The sequence below is a fragment of the Helianthus annuus genome, chromosome 1 (assembly GCF_002127325.2).
Source record: "Helianthus annuus cultivar XRQ/B chromosome 1, HanXRQr2.0-SUNRISE, whole genome shotgun sequence".
Lineage (NCBI taxonomy): Eukaryota > Viridiplantae > Streptophyta > Magnoliopsida > Asterales > Asteraceae > Helianthus > Helianthus annuus.
The window spans coordinates 124,337,423-124,358,896 of NC_035433.2; the positions used below are offsets into that span (position 1 = coordinate 124,337,423).

Below are 21,474 nucleotides of genomic sequence, written 5' to 3' on the forward strand. Positions count from 1 at the left end.
TGTTTCTGAAAATCGTGCATGTCTTTCCACCCCGAAAACATTTACAAAAAGAATGTAAAATAGTAAAAAAAAGTGGGGGTTATGAACTCGCCTGAATATTCCTGTGCAAAGCTAGCTAAATACGACTTTGTGATGTCGTTCCCAAGACGTGGCTTGCTAGCGTACATTCTACAATATCCCTAACACGGAATATCTAATAAGTTTCTAAACAAAAATGGTAACTACGTGTTACCGAGCTCTACCGAATCGTTAACTGAACGATTTGACGTAAGTCGTTAACTTAATGAAAGTGATTAAGTTATATTCGTTAGCTCGTTTTTGAGAGGTCGTATGCAAATAATATATAATAATTTGTATTATATATCACGTCTTGTGTATATTTGCCAAAAATATATGTATATGCCGTTTAGGCGTTCGAAATAAATATAAAAGTTATATTTATTTTATGAAAACTTCATCGAGTCGTTGCATGTTTAAAATAAATATGTACTATATCTATTTTTATAAAAGCGAATCCATCTTGTTTGATATTTGGAATAAATATAAAAACTTTATATTTATTTTTACAAAATGAAATCATGTCATTTGATATTCGAAATAACATATAACTATATTTAAGCTTATAAAAGAATTGTCGCCTTTGCAACGTATTGTCAAAAGAAATTATATGTTCGTATTCGTTTTTCCAAAAACTCGATAGTTTATTTTATAATAAAACGCGTTGTATATTCCAGATTTTCTCGAAAAACGGGCAGAGCTTCCTCTGTTTTTGGACGCCCCCGACATCTAAGTGTCGCTATATTTTTCAAAATTCAACCAATAACTAACGCAATGTAATCAAATATATCTCGTCAAGCATTTCAAAATATAAAGTAAATCATAAACGAAATGGTTCGAGCTCGTTCACGTGAGACGCTAAAATTAGAAATATAACGTAATGAAATCGTTTCTTTAATCTATTACCAAAACTTCTCGTGTCACTTAGTCGAGTAGGCTGACCGAGTTGACTCGGTTTGACCGAGTCAATCCCAACAACGATCCGAACCGTGGACTTATGTTGATCGCCCCGAAACTTGACCCGAACCACCGTTGACCATGCTTGACCTGCTGCTGACCCGAGTTGACTCGGGTGTTGACCGAGTCAACCGGGTTTTGACCCGAAACACGAAGCCGAACCCGAAGCTTGAAAGCCCGAATAAAACTCGAACCTATAACTGACTGAGTAGAAATTTACTTGAACCTGTTGAAGAGAACCAACATAACCTGGACCAAACCTTCCACATCGGAAAGAACAGTTGCCGTCGATGACCGGACCGGAGATCCGGTGTCCACCTCAGCCCTCCTCACACCGTCGTCATCAGCATCATGTCGTCCTCCACATTAACATCATCATCACACGGCGGCAGTCGCAGTCGTCACCTTGTCGGCCACCCCGCCATTCTTTCTCTCTCTCCGCCTGCTCTCTCTCCTCTCAGTAACGCCGCCGCACATCACCACCACCCAGCTATGGTGGTGGTGGTCCGATTAGATAGATCGAATCAAGGGAGGGCGTTCGGTGTGTGGGTGTACGACAGAGAGGAGGAGGGTGGTGTTTGTGGTGGTTAGCTGGGATGCGGCCGACACCGGTCGGATTTGCTCCGGCTGCTGGTAAGAGAACGAGAGGGAGAAGAGAGCAGGAAGTATAAGTGTGTGCTTGTTTGTATGCAATCGAGAGTGAGGACCGAGAGGTTGGGGGGGGGTATTTGGCTGTGTTGGGTTTTCTTGTTTGTGAGAAAAGGGATTTCTCTATGTTTGTTGTGTGTATATTATATATGTATAGATCTAGAGAGGGAAAACAGACTTGATGTCTGTGTTTTACTTGTGTGAGATTGTTGAGAAGATGAAGTTATGTATAGGGTGTGGATATTGAGTTGTCAATAAGAGGATTTACTCATAAGATACCATGTATGCTATAGTGCAGACAATTGTTTAAAATAATACCACAAGAATCTCTACAAAAGATATTGCAGAGATTTTGACAAGATTATGATAAGATTTAATAAATCTAGTAAAGATTTGATAGGGATTTTGCATATTATGTGCAGGTTTAGGCTTGTGGGTTTTGGGCTTGAGCCTAGGACCCACAAGCTCAATCCCCGTGTTTAAGCAGCCCGTAATTCCTACGAGACCCGTTGTCAAAACCCTGAACTTCGTTTAACGTCAACAATTAAAACACCCAAAAATACGGTTGGTAGTCGTTGTTTGCACGCCCGTTCGTCGATTACGGTAATAATCGCGAAAAGTTGTATCGTTGTCGTCTTTAATCCGTTTTTCGATCCGGTTTCGACTGTAATTACTAAAATTTCATTACGGAGCTAAACATAGCGTAAAATGTAAGTTCTGAAGGTGGCAGGCGTCTCCGTCGCTTCCGTTTTGTTGCCGATGCATTTCCTGCTATCGCGTTTTTAGTTTAGTTTGTGTTTGTGTCGCACGGAAGCCCAATAAATTCACAAAATTAATTTCATAAGCATAAATTTTTCGTGTAACATTCATACTTGTCGGCGTTGTCAGTATTTTGTACGGCATCAGTTCGTTGTCACTTGCTGTTCCGCAGATTCCACGCGAATCTTCATACGCGTACTGTAGAGTCGGATAAGCGTTCCTAGGCACTCCAAATGCCTAATTAAGTTAATTAGCGTCGTAAGCATTATTTAATGTCGTGTAAATCGCCTGTTAATCACGTAATTAGGAGCCGTAAATTACCGGTTGTCACATTCTCCCCCTGTTACAGAAATTTCGTCCTCGAAATTTAGACTATGTTATCTCTTCAGAATTGTGTTTCAAAAGTTGATGCCAAGGGAAACAAGATGTATAGTTACAGTCACTAGTGTGACTAAGTTAACTGGATCCAACAATGAACAGGAACTTCGACCAATCGAATTCCATATGAACGTTTATAACATGTAAACGAGTTCTAGAAGCAATAACATCCACTGGATGAACTTAGAATCAACCATCTCAAATATAATAGTTTGCATGAAACGCTCGTTTGTGATCAGCACAAGCTGCAAGTTATACCGACGCCTCAAGGTGTCGCAATGAATGAAACAATTCAATAATATCGGTGATCGAACAAACATCACCTGTGTTTTGCACGAAACGATCGATCATGATTAGCCCAAGCTACAAGTTTGTACCAACACCACAAGGTGTCGTAATGATTTAAACAATCCAATAATAGCGGTGATCAAACAAATTCACCGTGTTTGAAGTCATATGAATGCGCAGTAACGGGAATCTGAAAGTTCGTTTCAAATGACATCATAGAATTTTCAATTGAAAATGAAACACCAAGGAAATAATATTCTCGATCGAAGGTGCAGAAGCAATGACTATCGTAAGATAGTCGATCGATGTTGAAAGGACCGTTAGAAGGTACACCGGAATATGAAACGAATTTTGTGTACCCTTGTCTTATCACACGATTGTGTTAAGACTGTTTTAATTATGATAAATCAAAGCGGATTTAGAGCAATCAATAAGTAATATTTAAATCCGTGCATGAGATTCCGAAATGAGTTTAGCGCAAGCTTTAGTTAAGTGAAAACACCACCACAAGGTGTCGAAATCAACAAACAATTTAATGGAGTCGAATGCCAAACAAGTTCACTTCGACTCGGAACAAATGAAATGCCTGTTAATACGAATTTGAATATGATGTTTTCAATACATCATATGGTGTTTTGAATCGAACATGTGTAATGGACAAGTTCAAACAATTGAACCTGGTTTTAGCGCAATCCGACAATAAACATATGTATCAACAAGAAAACTTTCGGCATGGTCACAATGAAAAACCATGTATGTAACTTGTAAAGAAATGATCGTGATACAATGACCATTAAGAGGAGTAGAGATGCGAAAATCTACTCAGTGAGCGTGAAATTCGAAATTTCAATAATAGAAATTTGAGGACTTTACCTGGGGTTTCGGGTGACGACCAATTGTTAGGTGACATTACCGTCGTTAACCGAAATAGGGGGGATGTGGAGACATACGTCTTTTCCTTGGAGTGATTCATGTCGTTGCAGGATCGCGTGACAAGTTGTCGTTTCCTGGCCGTTAGTTCTCCTGCTGACAGGAATCTAGCGTCGTCGTTGAATTGCGCCATCGCGTCTTTTCAAAGGCCTCGCCTCGATAGTTGTATGTGTCGTACTTCAACCTCCGTTGATGTAAGCTTAAATTTCACGTATACTTGCGCACTAGCGTCGTGTGCCACGGTGATGTACCCCGACATCCGTTGACGTAAAAATCGAGTTCCATGTGTTCTCGTGCGCTAGCGTTTTGTTATGCGTAGGCTGCCTGCTCGGGAAGTTAAGATATCATAGATAATATGGATAAGAGTGTGTACCCGAGTTAATATTCGCGGTTCCTACGTGATGACCATGCACCAATAATCGATCATATAATCAAATAAGCATGTTAGTCACCAATAAGCAATCAAGTAATTCCCCTAGTCCCACTAGTCTATCCTCCCAGCCTCTCAGACTGAATCTCCTAGTCCCACTAGACTATCCTCCCAGCCTCTCAGACTGAATCTCCTAGTCCCACTAGACTATCCTTCCAGCCTCCCAGATTGAATCTCCTAGTCCCACTAGACTATCCTTCCAGCCTCTCAGACTGAATCTTCTAGTCTCTCAGACTACCTTCCCAGCCTCTCAGACTGAATTCCCTTTTTCCGAAGGTCTTAAATGCATGTTTCCTAAACTCTCAGAGTGTTGTGCACTGTATGCGCCTGTTTTGTGTATCGTGTATAAAACACTATTTTAGCGTATGTTTGAAAACAAGATTTTGACTGCTTGTTTTACGGCAACGGTTGGAGACCATATTCGAGTACTAGGCGTTCTGTATGTGTTCAATGTCTCAACGATCTAAGTCCCCAGGGGGAAAGGTGAGGTTAGAGCCTAGGCGTCACAACAGAAACCTAATTCGCTGTAACCTATAGCTCTGATACCAATCTGTCACACCCCGAAATTATCAGAGCATTGGCGTGACTGGACTGGTATCTTCATTGCACAGCGGAAGCAAATAAGCTAAGTCTTTTAGAAATTGAACGCCACTAAGTACTCGACTCCACATGGTTCTCCTATTCCAACCGTTCCATTGTTTGAAAAGTAACCTGAGAAAGAACATGCGAAAAAGTCAACATAAAGTTGAGCGAGTTCATAGTTTGTTTGTAAAAGATCTGAAATAAATCTTTTGAGTTGTGAAAGGTTTGAAATAAATCTTTGGTAACCGGTTTTTGAAATAGTATTGAGAAAATGAATTTAAAAATCATTTTCTTGCCAAGTTATATGGAAACGTTGTGTTTGTAACACGTTATGTTCATAAAACCATGTATTTGTAAAGCCTTGTCTTTGTAATGTTCGCATAACCGTCAATGCCCACCCTGACTTTGACTCCATACCCCCATAATTCTTTGTATTTGTATAAAACATGGTAGTTAATTTGTATGAACAAGAAGTTTCCGTAAGTATAAAATCCCTGGTATGTAGCAGTGTAAGAGGACTTGTGATCACCAATGGTTTGCAAGGCCACTGACATATGTGAAGTGCAAATAGGGAGACTCAAACCTAGCAGATTTCGCCACGGCAAAGTATGTGGACAAAGTCACCCCACGGTCCGTTTCTAGTTTGGCCGGGGGCTGGGCTCGCTACACCCAGATAGATCTACCGCTCCTGTCCCTCGGTCCCTCCATGAGGACTAATGGCCCCATGTTGTTCCTATCCACTCACATGATCGTATAACACCTCCTTACGTTAACCATACCATGTAAAAAATTTTCGTAATTACTGTAACATATATTCCACCTCAGTCACCCTGGCTGAGCCTCCCCAGCCACCCTGACTGAGCTTTCCCAGCCACCCTGACTGAACTTTCCCAGCCACCCTGACTGAACTTTCCCAGCCACCCTGACTGAACCTTCCCAGCCACCCTGACTGACTCCTTAGTTATGAAAAATCATTCATATTTCGAAAATAAGCATTTGTTTTGTAAAAACCGGTATGTTTAGTATAAACCTTTCGTAAATCATTTGAGTTCCTCGAAATCCATTCGTGATATGATTTAGAAATACGAGTTTTGCGTTTGTTCAAAACTTTGTATGTTTCTGAAAATCGTGCATGTCTTTCCACCCCGAAAACATTTACAAAAAGAATGTAAAATAGTAAAAAAAGTGGGGGTTATGAACTCGCCTGAATATTCCTGTGCAAAGCTAGCTAAATACGACTTTGTGATGTCGTTCCCAAGACGTGGCTTGCTAGCGTACATTCTACAATATCCCTAACACGGAATATCTAATAAGTTTCTAAACAAAAACGGTAACTACGTGTTACCGAGCTCTACCGAATCGTTAACTGAACGATTTGACGTAAGTCGTTAACTTAATGAAAGTGATTAAGTTATATTCGTTAGCTCGTTTTTGAGAGGTCGTATGCAAATAATATATAATAATTTGTATTATATATCACGTCTTGTGTATATTTGCCAAAAATATATGTATATGCCGTTTAGGCGTTCGAAATAAATATAAAAGTTATATTTATTTTATGAAAACTTCATCGAGTCGTTGCATGTTTAAAATAAATATGTACTATATCTATTTTTATAAAAGCGAATCCATCTTGTTTGATATTTGGAATAAATATAAAAACTTTATATTTATTTTTACAAAATGAAATCATGTCATTTGATATTCGAAATAACATATAACTATATTTAAGCTTATAAAAGAATTGTCGCCTTTGCAACGTATTGTCAAAAGAAATTATATGTTCGTATTCGTTTTTCCAAAAACTCGATAGTTTATTTTATAATAAAACGCGTTGTATATTCCAGATTTTCTCGAAAAACGGGCAGAGCTTCCTCTGTTTTTGGACGCCCCCGACATCTAAGTGTCGCTATATTTTTCAAAATTCAACCAATAACTAACGCAATGTAATCAAATATATCTCGTCAAGCATTTCAAAATATAAAGTAAATCATAAACGAAATGGTTCGAGCTCGTTCACGTGAGACGCTAAAATTAGAAATATAACGTAATGAAATCGTTTCTTTAATCTATTACCAAAACTTCTCGTGTCACTTAGTCGAGTAGGCTGACCGAGTTGACTCGGTTTGACCGAGTCAACCCCAACAACGATCCGAACCGTGGACTTATGTTGATCGCCCCGAAACTTGACCCGAACCACCGTTGACCATGCTTGACCTGCTGCTGACCCGAGTTGACTCGGGTGTTGACCGAGTCAACCGGGTTTTGACCCGAAACACGAAGCCGAACCCGAAGCTTGAAAGCCCGAATAAAACTCGAACCTATAACTGACTGAGTAGAAATTTACTTGAACCTGTTGAAGAGAACCAACATAACCTGGACCAAACCTTCCACATCGGAAAGAACAGTTGCCGTCGATGACCGGACCGGAGATCCGGTGTCCACCTCAGCCCTCCTCACACCGTCGTCATCAGCATCATGTCGTCCTCCACATTAACATCATCATCACACGGCGGCAGTCGCAGTCGTCACCTTGCCGGCCACCCCGCCATTCTTTCTCTCTCTCCGCCTGCTCTCTCTCCTCTCAGTAACGCCGCCGCACATCACCACCACCCAGCTATGGTGGTGGTGGTCCGATTAGATAGATCGAATCAAGGGAGGGCGTTCGGTGTGTGGGTGTACGACAGAGAGGAGGAGGGTGGTGTTTGTGGTGGTTAGCTGGGATGCGGCCGACACCGGTCGGATTTGCTCCGGTTGCTGGTAAGAGAACGAGAGGGAGAAGAGAGCAGGAAGTATAAGTGTGTGCTTGTTTGTATGCAATCGAGAGTGAGGACCGAGAGGTTGGGGGGGGGTATTTGGCTGTGTTGGGTTTTCTTGTTTGTGAGAAAAGGGATTTCTCTATGTTTGTTGTGTGTATATTATATATGTATAGATCTAGAGAGGGAAAACAGACTTGATGTCTGTGTTTTACTTGTGTGAGATTGTTGAGAAGATGAAGTTATGTATAGGGTGTGGATATTGAGTTGTCAATAAGAGGATTTACTCATAAGATACCATGTATGCTATAGTGCAGACAATTGTTTAAAATAATACCACAAGAATCTCTACAAAAGATATTGCAGAGATTTTGACAAGATTATGATAAGATTTAATAAATCTAGTAAAGATTTCATAGGGATTTTGCATATTATGTGCAGGTTTAGGCTTGTGGGTTTTGGGCTTGAGCCTAGGACCCACAAGCTCAATCCCCGTGTTTAAGCAGCCCGTAATTCCTACGAGACCCGTTGTCAAAACCCTGAACTCCGTTTAACGTCAACAATTAAAACACCCAAAAATACGGTCGGTAGTCGTTGTTTGCACGCCCGTTCGTCGATTACGGTAATAATCGCGAAAAGTTGTATCGTTGTCGTCTTTAATCCGTTTTTCGATCCGGTTTCGACTGTAATTACTAAAATTTCATTACGGAGCTAAACATAGCGTAAAATGTAAGTTCTGAAGGTGGCAGGCGTCTCCGTCGCTTCCGTTTTGTTGCCGATGCATTTCCTGCTATCGCGTTTTTAGTTTAGTTTGTGTTTGTGTCGCACGGAAGCCCAATAAATTCACAAAATTAATTTCATAAGCATAAATTTTTCGTGTAACATTCATACTTGTCGGCGTTGTCAGTATTTTGTACGGCATCAGTTCGTTGTCACTTGCTGTTCCGCAGATTCCACGCGAATCTTCATACGCGTACTGTAGAGTCGGATAAGCGTTCCTAGGCACTCCAAATGCCTAATTAAGTTAATTAGCGTCGTAAGCATTATTTAATGTCGTGTAAATCGCCTGTTAATCACGTAATTAGGAGCCGTAAATTACCGGTTGTCACAAGGGACATCATCACTTGCCTTTCTTTAATGAAACAGCGGTTACATCCTTAATATCATACATGGACACCAATTGGGCAGGATGTCCAGACACGAGAAGACCATTTCTGGCTACTGTGTTCATTTGGGTGATAATCTTATTTTCTGGTCCTTTAAAAGACAATTAGTTCCCAATGTAGTCTCAATGCTCGTTACACAACCTTTAGTTAGAACTTCATCAAAAACCAACTCATGCCTCTTTAGTCTACTGTGATAATGTTAGTGCATTATATCTTTCGTGTAAGCCTGATCAACACCAGTGCATGAAACATATTGAGTTGGATATACACTTTGTCCGGGAAAGGTTGCACGGGTCAAGTTCGAGTTCTACATGTCCCTTCACGCTATCAAATAACTGATATTTTCACAAAGGGATTGCCACTTATTCTCTTTGACGATTTAAGAACCAGCCTCAACATCTGCCTACATCCTGCTTCGACTGCGAGGGTATATCATATAATATATATATATATATATATAAATATATGGAGAAGATCATGCGAGAACCACCTCTTATTGCGAGAACCAATGTGAACACAACCAAAAAGGCCTAAAAATAGCTAAAAATCACACAAAAAATTTTTTTTTTTAATATTTTTTATATAAAATTAGCTACTTTTCAAAGCAAAAAAAAAAAATTTAAATATTTTTTTTGCCACTAAAAGTAGCGATTTGAGCATAAAAAATATTAAAAAAAAATTAGATTTCTTTTTTTGATTTTTTTAAGTTTGTTTTTTTTTTTGGGGGGGGGGGGGGGTTGGGGTGGGGGGTTTAGCTTTTTTTTAGGTTTTTTTGGGGTTTTAGTTTTTAGTTTTTAGCATTTAGCTTTTGGGGGGAGGGGGGGTTAGGTTTTTTTGTTTTTTGTTTTTTTTTTGGGGGGGGGGGGGTGGTTAGGTAATTTTTTTTTTGGGGGGTGGGGGTTAGGTTTTTTTAGCTATTTTAGGTTGTGTTCACATTGGTTCTCAAGATTCTCACAATAAGGGTGGTTCTCGCATGAGCCCCTCCCTATATATATATATAAATGTATATAGGGTGGATATACATATTTTTAGGAGACGATCATGCGAGAACCACCTCTTATTGCGAGAACCGCGAGAACCAATGTGAACACAACCAAAAATGCCTAAAAATAGCTAAAATCACACAAAAAAAAAAAAATTTTAATATTTTTTATATAAAAATCGCTACTTTTCGAAGCAAATTTTTTTTTAAAAAAAAAATTTATTGCCCACTAAAAGTAGCGATTTGCGCATAAAAATATTAAAAAAAAATATTTAGATTTTTTTGATTTTTTTAGATTTTTTTTAGGTTTTTTGGGGGTTTAGTTTTTAGCATTTTAGCTTGGGGGGTTAGGTTTTTGGGGGGTGGGGGAGGGGGGCGGGTTTAGGTTTTTTTTAGGTTTTTGGGGGGTTTTAGTTTTTAGCATTTAGCTTTTGGGGGGGTTAGGTTTTTTTTTGGGGGGTGGGGTTAGGTTTTTTTTTTTTTTTGGGGGGGGGGGGTGGGGGTTAGGTTTTTTTAGCTATTTTAGGTTGTGTTCACATTGGTTCTCAAGATTCTCACAATAAGGGTAGTTCTCGTATGAGTCTCTCTCTCTCTCTATATATATATATATATATATATAAAGGTATATAGGGTGGATATACATATTTTTAGGAGAGATATCCAAAGTTAGAATAGGGTTTTACTAAATTATAGATATTGGTTGAGATTAATGAGAAAGGATGATCAATTCAACATATCAAATATCGATGTTATAACATTCATGCTTATTACGTGATTACAACTTAATTGTTTATGTTCTATTACGTGATTACATCTATAATATACGACGTTACGTGGTTATTTTAAGTTGATTGGTTAATGTTTTATATTACATTACATTTATACATGATTAAACCTTAAAATATTAGGCATTTGGTGAAATATTATGTATTATATATTTTGTTTATTTTATTACAGTTATGGTTAATACTTAATTACGTATTCACTTTGTGGGGTTTCACATAAATATTAAAATGTTATAATGAAATCACGTAATATATTCAAAATCACGTAATAACACATAGTTAACTTAACTGGTATTATGTAGTTACGTACTATTACGTAACACTACACTTGTTTCAATAATAAAATGCATATTACGTAATTACTTACTGGAACATAATCATTGTTACAAAATACATAACGTTATAGCTTGTAAAATAAAAACAAATCAAGAAAACTATAATAATAGTCTACTCAAATTAAAGATATTGAAATGCTCGTTTATAACATGTAAAAAAAATTAATAGTATCTTATGAAAAAATTAAAGTTGTTTGAAAATCGTAGGGAAATAGATTTATGAGTCACCAATAATGAATTTTTCTATTTTGTCATTTCTCTACTTGTTTCCTTTGTTTTGTGTCATGTGAATTCTATATTTGGGACCAGCTAATCTCAACAATTGGATTGCTTGATCAAAAGCTCATGTCTTCTCCTACACTTCGTACGATAAAACACTTTTGTACATGATCCTTTGCCTATATATATATTTTTTTCGAAAATATATAAAAATAAATATATATCATATAGATTTATATCAAAATTTTATATATTATTATTCCATATAATGTAATTAGATATTATACAGATTTATATCGAACTTTTATATAGTATTATTACTTATTATGTAATTATATACTTACTATATCTAATAAGGGGAAGGATCCACTAAAAAGTGGATTTTGCCTAAGTAGTCTAAGAAGGATTGTGATAATTACATGTGGCACTCCTAATAAGTAGGAATGAAGGGCATTTTGGTCCTTATAAATAGGAGTAAAAATGACATGTGCCACCCCTTTTGTTTTTTAAAAATACAACAAAAAATCTAGTACAAAAAAATTTAGCACAAAAAATCTAGTACAAAAAAATATAGCACAAAAAATGTAGTAAAAAAAATATAGCACAAAAAATGTAGTACAAAAAAATATAGCACAAAAAAATATAGTACAAAAAAATATAGCACAAAAAAATCTAGTACAAAAAATATAGCACAAAAAAATCTAGTAAAAAATATAGCACAAAAAAAATCTAGTACAAAAAAATATAACACAAAAAAATTCAGCAAAAAATGTAGTACAAAAAAATCCAGCACAAAAAATTTAACACAAAAAATTTAGCACAAAAATATAGTACAAAAATCTAGCACAAAAAATGTTATACAACATAGAAATACAACGTATTTTACTGGATTTTTTTAGTCTTCATATTTTATATAGCAATATGGTACTCAAATTAAAGATAAAAAAACGCTCGATTTTATGGTGAAATTTTTATGCAAAAATAATGTCGTATAAAAAAGTTATGAACGTTTAAAAAACGGGGGTGGAATATGCATGTGGAGAGAGAAAGTCCATAAATAGGATTTTTCCAAGATACCATTTCACTTCTCCATCCTCATACACTTTTATCTTAACAATTGATTTGAAAAATGAATAGTTAAATTTCTTCTCATCCTATTTAGGCAAAATAAACTTTTTATTTGATCTTACTCATCTAATAAAAACTATAATATTCAGATAAAAAGCCTCATAATGGTTTTAATATTTTGGGTCTAGTTTTGTGATCTCTAGCGTGTTACATATTTTCCACATCACAATTGCTTCTTGCCGTGTACGAAAATTTGAAATTTCAAATGAGATTTCGGAGAAACTGTCAAAATTAATCACAAGGAAATTGAGACCACAGAAGTCTATTCATTATGTAAGGCTTTTCTATCATCACCACAAAAGACTTCCTGTGTATGGGTGGACTTCAAAAGTCTTTCAGTGACTTAAAAGCGATCATCTTCATTCTTAAAAACTCCTATTTTAATTTGTTACTGTTTTTTACCATTCAAGCATTTTCCTATGGCCTTAATTCCAATTTGTCTCATCTCTCTAGCCATGTTGCTACATTTTGTAGCAGCACAGCAGACTAATGGTTCTGTATCTGTTGGTGCATCACTCACAGCTACGCCTGATGCTAAACCATGGCTTTCGTCTTCTGGTGAATTTGCCTTTGGATTCAAACAAATTCAAGGAACAGATAAATTTTTGTTATCCATATGGTATGACAAGATTCCTAATAAAACCATCATCTGGTATCCAGAAGATGGTCCAACGGTAGCTACAGGATCCAAAGTTGACCTTGTTAATAGGCGTGGGCTCGTACTCAGGGATCCTCAAGGCAAAGAGGTATGGAGTTCTGGGTCCATTTCCGATCTTGCAAACGGTTATATGAATGATACTGGTAACTTCGTGATCGTGGGTAGAAATTCTTCAAATATATGGGAAAGTTTTGATCATCCAGCAGACACCATAGTGCCTACTCAGGTTGTGGCTAGAGGTGGACCAGCAATCAACTCCAGAATGGGCGAAACAAACTTTGCTGGTGGAAAATTCCAGTTACGTATGCTTCTAGATGGAAATCTTGTTCTTAATACTCGAGATAGGTTTACTGGTACTCCTGATAATGCTTACTATATAAGTAACACTCTTGATTCCACCAATTCAACGAATTCTGGTGACCAGTTGATCTTTGATGCAACGGGGTACATGTATATATTGAGAAGAAATGGCCAAAGAGTTACTCTTACAGAAGACTCACCTCCTTCTGGAGATTACTATCACAGAGCTACTCTTGATTCTGATGGGGTTTTTACTCAATACTACTATCCAAAGAATGGCACAGAGACTACAAGCTGGGAAGTTGCATGGTTTGTTCCAGAAAACATATGCACGAGTAGAGACAGCAAAGCATGTGGGCTAAACAATGTATGCATCCTTGATAACAATCGACCAAGCTGTGAATGCCCACAGGGGTTCTCATTGATTGATCCCAATACTACAAATGGTGACTGCAAGCCTAATTTCACTCCGAGTTGTGATGAAAACGAGTCAAATGAAGGGGAAGATGTGTTTGATTTCATAGAGCTCACAAACATTGATTGGCCGTTTTCTGACTTTGTGAGCCTGAACCCGAGCGACGAACAAACCTGTAGAACTTCCTGCTTGAAAGATTGTTTCTGTGCAGTTGCAATTTACAGGGACAACCAATGTTGGAAGAAGCAGCTTCCACTTACCAATGGATATAAAGATCCTGCATATAATGTGAAGGCCCTCCTGAAATATAGAAAAAGTGATGGTCCTTCTGGAACAGGAGAAAATAGAGAAAATAGAAGTGGAACTGGAAAAGATAAAAGCAGAACAAGTTGGATATTCGTGGGATCAGTTCTACTAGGTATGTCTGCGCTAGTAATTGTTGTGTTAATTGTTGTGATTTATGTGTGTTTCTTTCAAATCCAAAAGAAGAAGGTCGGAAATCCACTTCCATGTAGTACAAGTGTTGAAACTAACATACCTCGTTTTACATATCAAGAACTAGTCAATGCTACTGATGGTTTCAAGAAAGAATTGGGAAGGGGGGCTTTTGGGATAGTCTATAAAGGTGAAATAGGGACAACAACCGTAGCGGTTAAGAAGCTGGAAACTGTGGTTCAAGATGTCCAAAAGGAATTCAAAACTGAGGTCAATACAATTGCAAGGACTCATCACAAGAATTTGGTGCAGCTTCTTGGCTATTGTGATGATGATGAGCAGAGGCTATTGATCTACGAATACATGAGTAACGGCACTTTGGCAGTGTTTCTTTTTGGAGACAAGAAACCTAGTTGGAAACAAAGGACCTATATCGCCGTCGGCGTTGCAAAGGGACTCACCTATCTCCATGAAGATTGTAGCAACCGGATCATCCACTGTGATATAAAGCCTCAGAATATACTTCTTGATGATTACTACAATGCTAAGATTGCTGACTTTGGATTGGCAAAACTTTTGATGATTAATCAAAGTCGAACGAACACCGGAATTAGAGGAACAAAAGGATATGTTGCTCCTGAATGGTTTAGGAACACCCCTGTCACGTTCAAGGTTGATGTCTATAGCTTTGGTGTCTTGCTATTCGAGATCATTTCATGCCGAAAGAGTGTCGTTATTGATGATGATGCCGAAGATGTGGCTGTTTTAACGGATTTGGCATGGGATTGCTATCAAGAAGGCAGGCTGGATGCGTTCGTCGGGAATGATATGGAGGCCTTGGATGATTTGGAGAAGCTAACAACATTTATGATGGTTGGTCTTTGGTGTGTACAAGAAAATCCTTCAATGAGGCCAACCATGAAAAAGGTCATCCAAATGCTTGAAGGAGAAATTGAAGTGACCGAACCTCCATGCCCATTCCCTTTCTCTGTTACCACCATCTAGTCTTCAAATTGATCTGCCAAGCACGTTCCGTACCTTGTTTTATGTATTGTTTCTTAAGTGTAGTTCATGTCATGTCGAGTTCTAAACCATAACAACTAAGATAGTGTTTGGGATTGCTTTATTTAACTCCAAAAGTGCTTCTTGTCAAAAATGTTTTTTGACTTATGACTTTTCTAAAAGGAGTTCATAATAAAATGTTTGGATTAGCTTTTGTGATATAAAAAAGTGTTTGGATTAGCTTTTGTGGTGGGAAAAATAAAATAACGGCCAAGTTTACATATTTGGTTGCTATTTTAAAGGATGGGAATAGATTGATAATTTATGTTCAAAAATCCAAAAGACTTTAAAAAGTAGGTTTTGTAGCTTTTTAAAAACAACTTTTTACTCCTTTTCAAAATGGTAAAATAAAAAAGTATTTTCACCGATACCAAACACTTTTTTAACTTATTGGTTTTTCAAAAAATCATTTCCAAATTCAATCTCAATCACCATCTAAATAAGTATTGTAGAATATGATTTGATCCATGTAGCTTCATTATCACATCTAGAAGTATGCTATCTAAATGATCTCGAATGTATTAAGGTTTTCTCTTTATTATTGTTTTAGGCAGAGGATCCTGTACATTAATCCAGAAGTGTGAGAAGTGTATTATAACACTATATATAACACTATATAACACCATATAAACACCATATAACACCATATAACAATATAACACTATGGGCTGTTTGGTAGCCTCTTAATAACCATTCAGATGCTATCTCTTAATGGTTTAAAACCTCTGAATGAATAAGAGGTAACCTCAAGTCTGAATGGTTAAGAGGTAACCTCTGAATGGTAAATCATCACATGTCACATTTTTTTACCTTCTCATTGGTAAAATTCTTAATGGTTCCATTAAGAGGTAGCCTCTTAATGACCATTCAGAGGCTACCAAATAGCACCTATGTAACACAATATAACATTATATAACAAATATAACACTATATTTTGTCTGATAGCATATCTATGATAGATGTATAGTGTTATATATTGTTATATTGTGTTATATAGTGTTACATAGTGTTATATGGTGTTGTATGGTGTTAGATAGTGTTATACGGTATTTATATGGTGTTATATAGTGTTATTTATAGTGTTATAATACACTTCTCACACTTCTGAATTAATGTACACTATCCCTACCCGATTGTTTTATTCTTATTTTTAAATAAAATATTGTAAAGCTCTTAGGAGCCAAAGTTCTACACGTTCAAGTTGGTAAATAAAACAATGAACAAATGGGCATTTGAGTTTAATAGTAGCTCACAATATACTGAACAAATAAGAAGATGCACTTAGAGCTAAAATTTATTCCAAAAACTGCAAATAACCAACGAAATTAGATGATGAGATTGAGATAACAGAGAAAGGGAATGGACATGGAGGGTTAAAAACTTTAATAACTCCTTCAGATCGTATATGACCTTCCTTGGGTGGTCTTAGAGACGGTTTCTTGGACACACCAAAGAGTCAATGTGTCAAGCTGGTGGGTTGATTTCTACTCTAACTTGACACACATATTAATTTGGTGTCGTTTCGTTTCGTCTCGAACCCGCTTAAAATCCTGAATGTTAATTCAAGTTTGAAGATCAATACTTTATATACCAAAATACTTTGAAAACTATGCATTAAGAATTGTTTTAAGATTTAATGATATATTTCATATTTTGCCAGATTTGGGATAAGAGGGTTAGAAGAAATGGTGATATGAGAAAAAAAAAAAAACAAGTAAACGTCTTTCTAACCTAATTGTTTTTATATTAATTTTCTAATTGAGTCCATAAAGTCTATCAAGGTCCGGGTAAATGCATAGGATTGCATTTGATAACCTTTAAATTTAAATTTATGGCTCAATGGTAAAAGTCTATAACGGACGTTGGTGACTATCCGGTACACTTTAAAGTGTTAAAACTGTTCCAATATGCCTAAGATACTAAAGTAATGGCGTTATTATATGTTGGCCGTGAAACAATAGATAAAAACATACTACCAACATAAAAGTATAGTATTTACGGTTTTTATCGCATAATTGTTGTTTTTGTCACAAATTGGCCACTTACACTTACCACTTTTCACCCAATAATGTTTCATAAGTGGGTAATACTTGTGTTTAACTAGACAAACTTTAAAAACTAAAATACATGATATAAATAACCAAATCATCCAATAAGAAACCCAAAACCCACTTACTTTCATCCAAGAATCACTAAAGTTTAGCTGAAATACTTCAGTAGTGTTTTGAAATTTAAGGATCATTGGAGCTTAACCTTGGAATTGAATCTCAAAACCTAGCCTTTTGCCATCATTTTGAAGTGTGTTTTCATCCCTAGTTTGTCTAGTGGTAAAATCCTTAAAACTCATATTGTGTTTTGTTTTAAAAGATTACTTTGTGCAAGAAAACTTCACCAAATAAAATGTTTTGAAGGGTTTGGGAAATGGCTTTTGGACCATGGGATTGTGGATGGTGATTGATGATCTTGTTGTTGATTTAAAGTGTGTAAATATGCTTAACTGGTGATTGTTTGGATGATGATTCTTGTATGATGAGGATGATTATGTTCATATGGTGATTTAAATTAAAAATGGATGTTTTGTATGTATGATGTTGAGGCGTGAATGATGAGGATGTTGGTGTGTCGATTTAGTGCTTGATTGAGATATAAAATCTAAGGATATTTATGGTGAATCTTGCATGATGATACTTGGAAGATGTTAAATGCTCAGTTTTACATGTGTTAGCATGTTGAATGTGTTCATTATGTTAGATGGTTAGCATGTGCAAAAGGGTTATTTTGGTGGATCAAAGTACGTATGCTGACATTTTAAGTATGCATATTTTAACATGTGCAAAATACATACTTTGATCCATCAACTTTATGTTGACAATTTAAGCATTTTTTTCAGGTAAGTGAAAGCTCATGGAGTCTTTTGCATGAATCTTTTGGGTGATGCCTTTTATTGGGTTTTCTTGTATTTTTCCATTTACTTTGGATGTACAAGTCAAACCATTGGTTGTTTAAACATTTTTGTTGGATGAATATTTTGAACTTATTGTGTTTTATTTGGGTCATATAGACCCTAAACTTGTTCCTATGTCTTGTAACCTTCCAAGCACTATGGTATTGCTTTAAATGTTTTAATCACAATTAGATGTTTGCTAATGGATGCTTGAAAACCTTTTGTGTCACGCCTCCTGTTTCGGCCTTCGGCAGGGTGTGACACAAACATCATGTTTGGGTTTATCAATTTAAGCTACAAACCTGCGAGCCGGACTTGATTGCCGCTTCAAAATCAGTTCAAGTTAATTTTGTTTTATGCTTTTTAAATTTCATTTCTTTAAGTTAAATAACATTTTATTTGTTTAATCCTAATTTATACATCAGTTTATTTTGTATTCGATGTATTTACCTTTGATAGTTTAATTAAACATTAACATTTTTAACAAACAAAATTATACCCCCGTAAAATAACACTATTTTAGTGTAAAATAACACTATTTATGTGTAACTTTTTTTTAGAACGACAACTCCTACATTCTCTAAATTTACTATTAATTTTTTATTTTTTTGCCAATTAATTATGGATTTTAAATTAATCATGGGGCAAATTACATAAGGATAGCAGGTAGACGGGCAACAAACTGCGCCACCATCCCCTTCTGAATAGAAAACCCTAATCTACTAAAAACAAAGCCTCGCCCCTGAGGGGTCGAAAAGTTACTGTGGACCACACGCTGAACTCTAGCCAAGAATCGAACCGCCTCCGGCGCCAAGGAGCCGAACGTGTCAAACGCCAGAGGGACAAAACCTTGAAAAGGCAAAACCTTATCTAAAACCAAGGTTCCACTAGGCAAAAGGCCCTTTGATAAAAGGTTTTGGGTGTCAAATATTATATATTGCTTTGTTGTTATATATTTATTTATTTATTATTATTGCTAAGTCTGAATATTCGGGCTAATGCAACAAGAACCCTCAACGACTAACGATCTATAGATTTTTATCAAGAGAAAGCAATTCTTAAGGAATTCTGTTAACTTCAATGGTTGTTTTTATATGTTGCCTTCTTTATGTTGATGCAAAAGATTTATGGCATCCGAAAGGATCCAAGAGAAAGACACTGAGATGTTAAAATACTAGCAATAGACTTTCACGTTTAACTTTATTAATCCAACAACTTCAGTCATTAGTCCAATGAATTAACATCAACTAAGATTTTCAAAAGCGTAATAGCAATTTTAATATTTTGGTCTAGTTGGTCTCATGGGGTGTGGAACATATTTCCGCGTTGAATTCTTTCTGTCAAAACTAATTATGAGGAAACAAGATCGCCGAAGCGTATTCATCAAGGTATGGAATTTTTGTCTCCACAAAAACTTCCTCTATAATGGTGGACTTCAAAATTCTTTAACTTGACTTTAAAGCACTCATCTTCATTATTTAAGAAACTGACATTTGTTATTGTTGTAAATCATTCAAGCATTTTCCTATGGCGTTAGTCTCACTGCGTTCCATCATCTTTCTAACTATTTTGCTACATTTTGTAGCTTCACAACAGACTAATGGTTCTGTATCTGTTGGTGCATCACTTTCAGCAACACCTGATGCCAAACCATGGCTTTCATCTTCTGGTGAATTTGCCTTTGGGTTCCAACAAGTTCAAGGAAAAGATAACTTCTTGTTATCCATATGGTATGAGAAGATACCTGAAAAAACCATCATTTGGTATCCAGAAGGTGGTCCAACAGTGTCCACAGGATCCAAAGTTGGCCTGGTTGATAGGCGTGGACTCGTACTTTGTGATCCTCAAGGCAAAGAGATATGGAGTTCTGGGTCAATATCTGACCTTGCATATGGTTATATGAATGATACGGGCAACTTCATGATCGTGGGTAGCAATTCTCGCAATATTTGGGAAAGTTTTGATCATCCAGCAGATACCATATTGCCTACTCAGGTTATGGCTAGAGGTGGAGTAATCAACTCCAAAATGGGCAAAACAAACTTCGCTGGTGGAAGATTCCAGTTACGTCTGCTTCAAGATGGGAATCTTGTTCTTAATACTCTTGATACGTTTTCTGGTTCTCCTGCTAATGCTTACTATACCAGTGGCACACGTGACAGCTCTAATTCAACAAATTCTGGTTTCCAACTGGTTTTTGATGCGACAGGATACATGTATATATTGAGAAGAAATGGAGAAAGAGTTGGCCTTACTACAAGAAGCTCAGTTCCTTCTGGAGATTACTATCACAGAGCTACTCTTGATTTCGATGGGGTTTTTACTCAATACTACTATCCCAAGAATCCCACTGAGGCTACAAGTTGGAAAATTATATGGTTTGTACCAGAAAACATATGTGCAACTAAAGATAGCAAAGCATGTGGTCTAAACAATGTTTGCAGCCTTGATGACAATCGGCCAAGCTGTGAATGCCCACTAGGGTTCTCTTTACTTGATCCCAATATTCCATATGGTGACTGCAAACCTGATTTCACTCCGAGCTGTGACGAAGGTGAGTCAGATCATGGGGGAGATGTGCTTGATTTCATGGAGCTCAATAATATTGATTGGCCATCTTCTGACTATGTGCACATGAACCCGAGTAATGAACAAACCTGTAGAACTTCCTGCTTGAACGATTGTTTCTGTGCAGTTGCAATTTACAGGGACAGCCAATGTTGGAAGAAGCAGCTTCCACTTGCGAATGGAAAGAAAGATCCATCACAAAATGTGAAGGCCTTCCTGAAATATAAGAAAATCGATGGTCCTTCTGGAGCAGGAGAAAATAAAAGTGGAACACGAGAAAATACAAGTAGAAAAACTTTGATATCCGTGGGATCAGCCCTCTTAAGTGCATTTTTCTTAGGAATGTAGGAGAATTCGATGTATTTTCAATTAAATATCTTAGGAATGTAGGAGAATTCGATGTATTTTCGATTAAATAGAATAAAGACACTCATTATTTGTGTAAAGTAATATAGTACAATACCATAATAAAAAAAATAGAAATATAAGACTATGGGGTATGGTGGGGCTTGGGTTGGAGGCATTGCTCGACATGTGGCGAAGATGGGATCCACAAGCTAATACTCAAAAACTAGGGGTGTGGTGGGGCGTCGCTTAGATGGCAGAATATCCACGCCAAGCCGGCAACACCAAGCCTAACGCCGAGCCGGGGTGGTGTAGCCGGCGTTGAACGCCCTTCAACACCACAACCC

General features: G+C 36.9%; 2 protein-coding genes across 4 annotated transcripts; both read left to right on the forward strand.

Annotated features, from left to right (window-relative positions):
- The first annotated feature begins 12,652 nt into the window (after positions 1–12,652).
- Positions 12,653–18,347, forward strand: LOC110876504 (G-type lectin S-receptor-like serine/threonine-protein kinase LECRK3). 3 transcript variants are annotated; one of them, XR_004860374.1, is made up of 3 exons: positions 12,654–15,233; positions 16,931–16,984; positions 18,161–18,347. XR_004860374.1 is itself a non-coding variant. In XM_022124678.2 (2 exons), exons 1-2 carry the CDS (start codon positions 12,820–12,822, stop codon positions 15,211–15,213), a joined length of 2,256 nt encoding a protein of 751 aa, XP_021980370.1. In that variant the 5' UTR covers positions 12,653–12,819; the 3' UTR covers positions 15,214–15,368. The 3 variants fall into 3 exon arrangements, 2 of the variants coding, with proteins under 2 accessions (XP_021980370.1, XP_021980368.1); XM_022124678.2 differs by lacking the exons at positions 16,931–16,984; positions 18,161–18,347 and having other exon boundaries at positions 12,653–14,191; positions 14,330–15,368; XM_022124676.2 differs by lacking the exon at positions 16,931–16,984.
- Positions 18,348–19,741: 1,394 nt separating this feature from the next.
- On the forward strand, positions 19,742–21,130 carry LOC110930659 (G-type lectin S-receptor-like serine/threonine-protein kinase LECRK3). The gene has a single exon (XM_022174010.2). The coding sequence runs from the start codon at positions 19,742–19,744 to the stop codon at positions 21,128–21,130; it is 1,389 nt and encodes a 462-aa protein (XP_022029702.1).
- Positions 21,131–21,474: the final 344 nt, after the last annotated feature.

Coding starts and splice junctions, on each gene's coding strand:
- LOC110930659 (XM_022174010.2), top strand. CDS start 19,742: ATGGCGTTAGTCTCACTGCGTTCCATCATCTTTCTAACTATTTTGCTA.
- LOC110876504 (XM_022124676.2), top strand. CDS start 12,820: ATGGCCTTAATTCCAATTTGTCTCATCTCTCTAGCCATGTTGCTACAT.